The following is a 10,408-nucleotide window of genomic DNA, read 5'->3' as shown; positions in this document are numbered from 1 at the left end:
ATTTTTAATATATTATTATAATAACACACACACATTACTGTTTTATTTATTTATTTAAATTAAATTTTTAATATATTATTATAATAACACACACACATTACTGTTTCATTTATTTATTTAATTTTAATTTTTAATACATTTTTATTTTTCTAACACACACATTACTGTTTTATTTATTTATTTAAATTTTTTATATATTTTATGCTTTTAATTACTTGTTTAATGAAATGTATGGGGTTGATTGTTCTTATGTAGTTTGTATGATGCTTTGGCAATATTGTTGTTATACATTCATGCCAATAAAGCTAATTTGAATTGAATTGAATTTTAACCACAACGGAAACACAAAGCCGCTGCGTTTTGTTCTGTGGCCGCTGTTGTATCCCTACTGGCTGCTGTACCCGTGCGCCTGTTTACAGCTGTGCTCTGCATTGGGCTTCATCCAACCAGAGGGGACGATCACCGACCCTCAGCAGCGCACAAGGTCGCTCCTGTGACCTCCTCTCGATTGGTTGATTGGTTAATATACAGCTCGCCGATTTAACTAATATCACTGAATTAATTTGATACTGAAGAAATCTTAAAAACCGGAGGATTCTCAGGAAAGCGTTCCTGTTCCAGCTGCTAGTGAGTTACAAACTGAACGCTGAGCCTCCTGTTTTTCTAACTAAAAACCCACCTATGTTGATGTTCAAGCTCATCTTAATTACATTTAATCAGGCACCTCCATCGCCCAAGTGTCTCCGCTGCAGGTTTATCAAGTGTAACACACAAATCTACACTAATCGGGCACATTAAATATCTAAATCCATATTTAGTTTTTTAGTTTTCTGTTTATCTGTTTTTCTGTTTTGGTTTTAAAACAGAAAAACGACTTGGTCTTTTGGTTTTTGTGATTTGTTTTTTAAACATAATAATGACAGAACGAACCGTACACAGATTCTACAGGCAGAGGTTTACCATCATATAGGAACAAAAAAAGAATAAGTGAGAAAAGACGTTGGTTCCGTATCACTCAGATTAATTACAGTTTTTGTGGGGTGTCGGTACAGTGGATAAGACACATGCCTTTGGTGTGAGAGACCCAGGTTCGATTCCCGCTGCAACACATCCTTTAATGTGTCCCCAAGCAAGACACTTAACCCCTATATGCTCCAGAGGCGTGCGACCTCGGACATACACAGCAACTGTAAGTCGCTTTGGATAGAAGCGTCAGTTAAATGAGTAAATATCAAATTTTTGTCAGTAAACTCCAAATAGTTCAGAAGAGATCAGGACTGAAGTCACAGGAATTGATTAAATGAGTCTTCAGAGGTGATTTTAAAAGACTAGATCACACAGACGGTCCAAACATCAGCTAAGCGGTCTGGCCTGTAGGTCTTTCTGATGAGATCAGCTGCTGCACTCTCAGTTTCGATCCTCCGTCCCGGCCACTCGACACTTAATCAGCTAAAGTGGCCCTGAGAGCGTCCTAAAGATCTGAGGATTACACTCAGGAGCTCAGATTTGACCCGTCAGCTGGCGACGGTCCAGACCTGCATTTGATGGAACAACAGGATCAGTTAATTTCCTGAGAGGTCCGGTGGTCGCAGCGCTGGGAGCAGGAGGGCTCCAACTTCAATCACTATGTGGTTCTGGTCTGGGTAATGAACTAAGGAACTTTACTGAACCTCACTGATGTCTGTGGAAAAAACTCTTCTGAACAGTCCAACACTTGTCAACATTGACTAAAACATTCACCTCACGCCCCAGTCACACCTCCATTACTGACCACTTACATTCAGACACTCACCGGAGATTTTAACGCCCCTTTAACCTTTTTAAAAAGGGTGACGAGCATTCAAAATGGCGGCACTGACTACTACACTACTGGAGAAGAGGCAGCGTCTGTCTGGCCGTGTGTTTAGTGTAGCTCGCCACGGCCTAACTCTGGCCCCGTGTACAGCAGCTCGTCTTCATAGCCACGGGCTAGTCCGACAGCATGTGCTCGGGGGCCTGCGCCTGTCGGTAACGTGATGACGTGGCGGATTGTGATTGGCTGTATGTCGGACGGATATAGTTTTAACGGGTCCTCGGATAAACTATGGAGACGTTAAATAATATTATTTAAGTTATTATTTAAGTTAAATAATCTTATTAAACGGGACTTAACACAGCCCGACATTAGCTGTGTATTAATGTTACAACGCTAATGTTAACTGCCGATCATGTTAAGCTAACGGTAGCTAACTTGAGCTACTCGGACAAACTAGTGCCCCGTTTATAAATGTGGGTATGAGATCTGCTCCGGGTCTTTATTTATCAGCAAATATTTTTTCTTTTATTTCACATTCGCCATAACGTACACACACACACGTTAGCTTAAGCGGATTGGCTAACATTAGCATTAGCGTCGTAACATTAATTCACCGAACACGGAACGGAAACCTCCAGAGATCTTTTGTTTGACTTGTTGGGAAGAGGGTTTGCTCTGAGCGGTATTTTGGTTTTGGACATTTGAATTCCCGCTAAGTGGCGTTTTCTTCCTTATTTTGTTCTTGAATTATTGACTGTGAAAGGCATTTTTCTTTGTGTTGGTGTTTGGTATGTTCAATACACTGATTATTTGTGTGCATGCAGTGTTTGGCTTATTACATGAGGCCAGATTTTGAGAGCTCAAAAATATCAGTCTGAACTGGGCGGCCTTAAAGCCACTTTGTGCATGAATAACACTCACACACAGTCAGTTTTTATGGTAGATGAAGATCCGTCTTCGCTCTCTGCAGGAAGTGCATTTCTGTTCCAGCTAAAGATGTTATCTGAGATCACAGCAGGAGGTTTTTACTGGTGACGGAGGAGAAACTGATGCTTTTACTCTCATATTTACAGAGATGACTGTACGTTACGTCACATTTACTCATTTAGCTGACGCTTTTAAACAAAGCAACTTACAATTGCTAAATATGTCAGACACATCTAAGTGTCTTGCTCAGGGACACATTGGTGGGTGTGTTGCAGTGGGAATCGAACCCGGGTCTTCGCACCAAAGGCTTATATACTGCGCCCATGTAGTTATGTTGCAGCAGTTCAGGGCTGATTCGGAACTATCTGCCCAGTGTGATCAATTCTTATTTTCATGTGTGGTGAGACGTCATATCCTGCTTCCTCTGTCTCACTTACACCACACACAAATTTTAGACTGTGGTGACAAACACAGCCACCCGCTGGGCTCCAGCGGCTGCTTTCCGGGATTCTTTGAAAGATAAAGCAGGAAATGGCGTCCGTGGTTTGTGGTTTGCTCTGCTGCACATGTTGTTGTCCTAGTTTAATTTTCTCTGAACTGCTTCATAGACAAAAAGTCAAAGGTCCTAAACTCTTTAGTAGAGACTTTAACTGTGAGTCCATTAGAGCATTGCTGTAAAGATGGCTTGGTTTGGAGACCAGCGTCAGGTGACACAGCCGCTGTCAGCTCCTGTAGCGTGTGACCCCCTGTCACCGATCGGTCACGTAGTGTGAACGTCACGGCCATCGGGCGACGCTGAAAGTCGTGTAGTCTGCACAAGCCTTAAGTTGTGTCTCCTGTCTCTGTTTTACAGCAACAAGTCGTCCTGCAGTAAGATCGCCATGCGTCTGAAGGTGTTGCGGCCTGACGAGGTGGTCCGCGGTCTTGATTGCGAGCCTGCAGTTGCCGTGGCAGCAAGTCATGTGGTCATCCCTCTGCAGGAAGGGAAGATGCTGCACTGTCCGGACCTGGAGGACGTTGCCAAGATAGCTGACAGCAAGCCAACTGTCACCTGGTCCCATGTGAGAGAGAAGGTAACGGACCCCTCCAGCTAATACTGATGATGCTGACGTGAAAACTGAGACCCGAACGGGACAAAAACTAAACACCAAAGTTTCTGTTGATTTCACCATGTGTCGTCTTTTTAAATCGTCCACGTTGGTCAGTCTGTTGACATGATTCAGGTTCATCTCTGTCAAGGTCCAGGTTGTGTTTAGGGAGCAGCAATCCGACTTGTTCAGTCCTGATACCGATAGCTGGGCTTTGGGTATCGGCTGATGCAGAGTGCTAATCCGATAGCAGCAACATCAGGCTTGACCAACAGTGAAATACCTCCAAACTGCTGCCCCCCCTGGTTATTAGCTCCCTCCCCATAGACTGGACCCCTTCATCACGATACCCGTTCCAGCTATTTGAGTCATTATCGGTATCCGACATCAGTATCGGATCGGTGCAACCCTAGTTCTGTTTAGCCGATTGTTGTGTATTGAACAGGTGTGGAGAGAGCCAGGAGACAGACTCACACACGTCTTTCATATATTGTAGTTTTAAAAATATATGAGCCGACTCGTGTGGGATGGATGTCGAGCTTGTTGGCTAAAATGTACATCTTTTTAGCTGTTTAAAACCATGTCTCCGTGTTTTGTCCTTTCTCAGTGGTGTAAGAATCCGTTCTGGAACAGCGACCGGGAGCCGAAAGGAACCAGTCTGCAGGTTCACGTCATGTTGATCCCATATATGGGTTTATATTACTGCACCGTCCACTACCAGAGGAGGGGCAAAACACTCAACTTCACCAGGAGCATCAACGTCACCGCAGTCTGTGAGACAACCACACAACTACTGACAATACCCCCCACTCCTACTATACAGACATTAATGAATATGTATGGAACTGTGCAGGTAAACAGTGTTTTATTCTCGCAGATCCGTCTTCTTTGCCCAAAATACCCAGCATCCTCCACCCGGCTGAAAACCAGGTCTTCACTGTCAAACAGGGTAGGTTAACTGTCAGATTATCAAACCGTCTGCGTTAAAATATCATTAAATGAGCCTGTTAAAACCCCAGTTAGATTGTTATGTGTGAATATTTACCATATGAGCTCAATATACACTAAAATGGTAAAAGTCTGAATAGAAGAGTACATCTTCTTCAGGTAAGGGAGATGATAAAGATGTAATTGAGTTATTTTGTTTGTTCAGATGATAATTCTAGTGGTTCTTCCTTTGTTCTTTATGGCTGCGTTGAGAAAAAGACACTCAGTCAAATACATGCAAGCCGTAGGGTCAGGTATCATTTCAATTTTCTCAATTCTGATTCTGGACCTACTATTGGAATCCAGATCTTATGGAGTCTCGGTTCTGGTTCCTTCGCCACAGATCTCCTCGCTCCTCGTCCCCTTCATGTCTCTAAAGTGAAAGGAGTCTCTGTCCTAGAGGGGGCGTCTCTGGGACTCGTCTCATCTGTAGTCATCGTCGGTTCCCCTTCAGTATAAAAGGTGAACGTCGGCTCACCTGTGTTTAGTACCTGAGGCGTCGCTGCTGTTAGCGTTAGCTGGATCTGGGAGAGCGCGACACGTTGAACACGGTGAAGCGTTCCTTCAGATTCACGCCGTGTTGAAGGAAACGCTTCGTCACGTCGGAGCCGCTTCCTCCCTCGCGCCAAACCTCCTTATACTTTGTTCACATACAACGCAAATTTAATCCTTGCCACGCTTTCCTCGTGGGGGTTTTATCGCTGGACAACTGCCGAGTGTTCACACACAACGCGTTTTAAGCGTATAAACCCGAGATTCCTACAGCTGTATGAACCCAAACTAAACATTTTGCTGTTATTTAATTCCAATAAATGGATCAAACTGATGCTGAAATAGCTGCAACATGATGCAGATTTGTTAAACATATGAATTCATGCTTTGTCAGGTCTGTCAGCAGCGAATGTCGCAACAAACACATCGAATTCGCAGAAATTCACATCTTTGCATTGACTTTTTGGGTAATCAAGCCGCAGGAAACGCTGGAGCTGTTGCATTTCGCTGTGACATTCTCTTTTTTAGTGAAGCTAAGCCAAACTTTGGAGCGTTTATGGACTAAAATGCTCACTGCATTTCAATCGGGAGCTGAAATATGCAGAAAGTTTGGAACTGAGAAGCAGAATCCAAAAGCACGGGTCTTGGAAATTTTCATAACTTTTCGATACCCAAACCTAGCAAGCGCACATTCCTGGTGGATTACTTGTAACGTGAAGGCAGTTTTTCTTCCGTTTACTTCGTCACTGTGAAGGGTTATGAAGTAATACTAAGCCATATTAATCTAAAGTTTCATGTCTCACTGATACCAGAAGCAAGACCCCCCCCACCCAACACAGCGCCCCTGTATTGTTTTGACAGAAGGCTTATTTCAGTCTGAACTCTCACCTTATAGCAGCCTATAGCAGCATCGAGTTATTAGAGAAACTCAGGCAGCTGAAGAGCCGCTCAGAACACAGAGCCCTGCTGTAAACAGATCCAACAGACTTTAAATCTGGTAGATCAAAGTGGAAAGTGGACTGTGGAGGACTCTGGAAGGTCCTTGAGTTCAAGTGAGGATTTATCAGCATTAAAATGTGACGTGATGTTCCGCTAACAGGTTTGATTCCAGGTTCAAGCTGTTTAAAGCGACACCTGACTGCATCAGACGTTATGTATGTGAGGCTGCAGACACATTGATCGCTGCAGACGACAGTGAGGTTGTTGAAGGTCGTGGTCGTCACAGTGGTGAAGCTGTAGAGCGGAGCCGTTCACTCTGGCAATTTGTTAGTGATCAGAAATGATTGCTGAATTAGAAAAGCCACAAATCAAACATATTTACTGGAACACACCCGAGATGACGAGCTGCGTAGATGTTGATATATTGTTTTTATCATTTTGAATGCACTTTTACTTGTAGTGGAGTATTTTCATAGCGGGGTGTTAGCACTTTTAGTCAAGGATCAGAAAACTTCTTCCACAGCTGCTAATGAACTAATCCATTCAGCACCACAGCAGCCAGCGACTGCAGTGCATCCAGATGGGAGCTTCTGTTCCAGCAGTGTTACAGTTTCATCCCGTCTGTCTTTTCCCCTCCACCTGCAGCTGGACTCTCAGGACATTAAGCTGCTCTGGCAGTGATGGAGAGGCGGCTCATCCTCTGCCAACAACTTCTTTTAAATTGGTTTTCCTGAGAACGGCTCGGAGGAGCTTCAACGCTCAAAAAGTTAATCGTCCGTGCAGAATTAGTGGAGGCTGCAAGAGCTCGTCCCATAAAACAGAACAAGCCGTTAACAGCGTGTCCGGACACACTCATCTTACAGACACACACGCCATCAAACCACACGTCACATGCACACATAGAGCATATTACTGCAGCCACCGGCCTGTGTTCACTTTGATAGATGTTTAAAGGAAATGTGTTTTATGGACAGACTGCTCTTCACTGGTGGATGGTTTATTCTTATTTTTAGCAGTGACTGCAAGTCCATTTACCTCAAGTTAAGACTTAAAATGACCAATTTCATCTTTCTGAAAATTACAATTCCAGTTTACCTGTCAGAAACCCAGAGGCATGGCTGATTTTTGATTTAAAAGCTATAAAACGTCATGTCGTAGATCGGGTAGGCCAGTGACCACACGGGCTGATGATTCTATCTTCGAGCACCTCCTGTCCACATGTGGAAGTGTCTTGAGCAAGACATGCACAAAATATTTACATTACATTTAGATATTACATCAGATTAAAAATGAAATGAAAACAAACAACTACAAAGAGACACAAAACAACGAGACTACTGCAAATGATGCACAGCAGGACGACACATGTGGGATTGAGTCAAAATAAACTACAGTTTATGTGTTCATCACCATCTTTTAATGAGTCTGTATGTAATGTGGGATCATGCTCATGTCACGATGTACAAACCAACAGTTACTCCTGAAACACTGTCAGATTATATATTGTTATACAGTATATTGTTCTCCCCCTCAGGCACAGAGGTGCGTCTGGTGTGCAAAGGTCTGTTCCCCTACCTGGAATCTGCGTGGGACATCTGGTGGACAGTAGATGGGAAGACGCTGGACAAACATCCCGACCACCGATTCTCCAAAACCAGCAGGTGCAATCCTTTGGACAGAAAAGCCTCAGTATTGAATTTTAGATGGTTCATCTCGTTAAAATTGCTCTAATCAATAGTTTTATATAAACAATGGAACCAGCAGAGAATCATCACTCGACTCTTCACAGAGCTTTTCTATTTCCTAGATTTAGGATTTACTGAACATTTAGTGTCTGGTTCACTCTCCTCATCAACCCTGTTTCCAGTTCTTGAAACTTGGACATGACTCAGACTTAAATCACAAAAATGAGGACATGAAGGACGTGACAGCAGAAGCATCAAAGTCTCAGCTGATGACCGGGACAGACAGAAATAAGCAACTCCCAATAGAAAAACCGTTTCAGGAGAATCTACACAGTAACTGCAGCTGAGAGATAAATGTAGTGGAGTTAAATATGATTGAAAAAACAGCATCAATTCACAACATCGATTCTTAAGTACAGTAATTGACCAAGTATATTTACATTGTTTCTTGACTTTGACGTCCCCCCCACAGGACTTGAGTCTTTATTTGGGTCTTATTTTGACAAGACTAGAGATTTGAACTTGTCTCAGATGATGTGAAACTCGACTCAAACTTTCCCCAGAAGACTTAAAAGTGGTCTGTAGTTCTCTGAGCTTGACCTCAAACTCTCAAAACAACCAGACAGACAGAAATCAGTTTCCTGGTAGACAAATGTACATTTCCTGACTGCCAAGGTGCGTTTTAGCAAGCAGCTGAATTCACAACCCCTCTAGTAAACTCTATGATGAAATGTTGTGTTTGAATTATAGCACAGAGCTCAGCAGGTCTCCGCAGAGTAAAGCCAGGGTCAAACAAAGAGGATTTATTGGCAATAAATCTCCAGGTTCAGCGAGACTCTGGCAGCCTGAGTGTAGTTTTATTTTGAAACATATGAGGTGTGTGTTTGCTTGCAGACTGTTGAAGGTGGACTACGGGGACCGGACGGAGGAGAGCGTGCTGGTGATCCAGGACTTCCGGTTTGAAGACCTGAACAGAGAGTATAACTGCTCTGTGAGGAACGAGAGAGGCTTCGAGACCCGCCGAGCTCAGCTGGAGTTGGAGGGTGAGGAGAAAACATACCTCGAACTCCAACACTGATTTCTGAATGAGTGAGAGGCGTTTCTTTCACTGCATTTCACCGTCCCAGTACCTGTACTCTGTACTGTGCGATGACAATAAAGTTGAATCCAATCTCAAAAATCGTTTAGTGTGAAACTTCTGCAGGAAGTGTTGCATTTTCAATTTGTGCATAAAAACCTGAGTGGAAACAGGAAGCAGCGGCTGAGAATGAAGAGCTGGAAACATCAGCTGTCTGTGGAGCGATGAGGAGGCTGTAGCCTTCCTCACATTAACATATCAGCCAATGAGCTCGTCTCCACACAGCAGCAGGTGATGGAGACGAGTCACGGTTTCTTTTTTTTGGGTTAAAATCTGCACTACATTTGGACGGAAACAATACCAGGACACTGAATTCAGTCATCATTCATTTCATAATTGACAAAATGACTTCTGCCTTCTTTTGCCTATCATATTTTTAGTCTTTAGGCCTTTGTTTGGCAGGTCTTCATTATAGAAATAAGCCATAAATAAAACACTTGTATCACTTCCATTATCTCACTCATAATGTTTATTGACGTTAGCAGTTCCTGTTTCGGCTTTTAACTCAGCTCATCCTCACCAGAGAAACTGCCGTACAGGTCGATTTTACAGCAGCTTATTACCACCCATATTTACATTTTTTGTTAGGACGCGACCTCTGGTGGCAAAAGTCTTCAGGTGTCGTAGTATGAAGACCGACAAAGTCCGTGTACGGAGGTGGTGGGGTGGATGGATGAGTCAAGTAAACTCAGGACTTTCACTCAACTGAACGAGTTTTGAGTCCCGTGTGAAAGAAAGTCGAAGGTGACATGTTTTAAGTTAAATAAAATTTTGTAGATGACTTACGTCTCGTGAATTATGTAATGTAAACACAAACCACCATGTTTTCCTAAACCTAACCAGGTGGTTTTGGTGCCTAAATCTGACCAAGAACATTTTGTGCCTAAACCTGACCAAGTGGTTTTGGTGCCTAAACCTGACCAAGAACATTTTGTGCCTAAACCTGACCAAGTGGTTTTGGTGCCTAAACCTGACCAAGAACATTTTGTGTTAAAACCTGACTAAGAACATTTTGCGCCTAAATCTGACCAAGTGGTTTTGGTGCCTCAACCTGACCAAGAACATTTTGTGCCTAAACCTGACCAAGAACATTTTGTACCTAAATCTGACCAAGAACATTTTGTTCCTAAACCTGACCAAGTGGTTTTGGTGCCTAAACCTGACCAAGAACATTTTGTGTCAAAACCTGACCAAGAACATTTTGCGCCTAAATCTGACCAAGTGGTTTTGGTGCCTCAACCTGACCAAGAACATTTTGTGCCTAAACCTGACCAAGAACATTTTGTGCCTAAACCTGACCAAGAACATTTTGTGCCAAAACCTGACCAATAACATTTTGCGCCTAAATCTGACCAAG

The 10,408-nt window shown here is 43.2% G+C and overlaps 1 protein-coding gene across 3 annotated transcripts in view; it reads left to right on the top strand.

The window, feature by feature from the left end:
- LOC123986262 (interleukin-1 receptor accessory protein-like) overlaps positions 1-10,408 on the top strand; it is a 54,673-nt gene that overhangs the window by 31,068 nt on the left and 13,197 nt on the right. Inside the window, exons 1-6 of one of the 3 annotated variants that reach the window (XM_046074414.1) lie at positions 1,494-1,643; positions 3,576-3,795; positions 4,418-4,583; positions 4,688-4,759; positions 7,763-7,889; positions 8,808-8,956. In XM_046074414.1, the coding sequence (XP_045930370.1) occupies positions 1,627-1,643; positions 3,576-3,795; positions 4,418-4,583; positions 4,688-4,759; positions 7,763-7,889; positions 8,808-8,956 (751 nt within the window). In that variant the 5' untranslated portion in view covers positions 1,494-1,626. Of the gene's footprint in view, positions 1-1,493; positions 1,644-1,881; positions 2,008-3,575; positions 3,796-4,417; positions 4,584-4,687; positions 4,760-7,762; positions 7,890-8,807; positions 8,957-10,408 lie in introns of those variants that run through there. The other 2 variants (XM_046074413.1, XM_046074412.1) reach the window with 2 other exon arrangements.

The sequence above is a fragment of the Micropterus dolomieu genome, linkage group LG17 (genome assembly GCF_021292245.1).
Source record: "Micropterus dolomieu isolate WLL.071019.BEF.003 ecotype Adirondacks linkage group LG17, ASM2129224v1, whole genome shotgun sequence".
Taxonomy (NCBI): domain Eukaryota; kingdom Metazoa; phylum Chordata; class Actinopteri; order Centrarchiformes; family Centrarchidae; genus Micropterus; species Micropterus dolomieu.
Note: the sequence above shows the minus strand (reverse complement) of the source record. Positions and strands in the feature narration are given on the sequence as shown.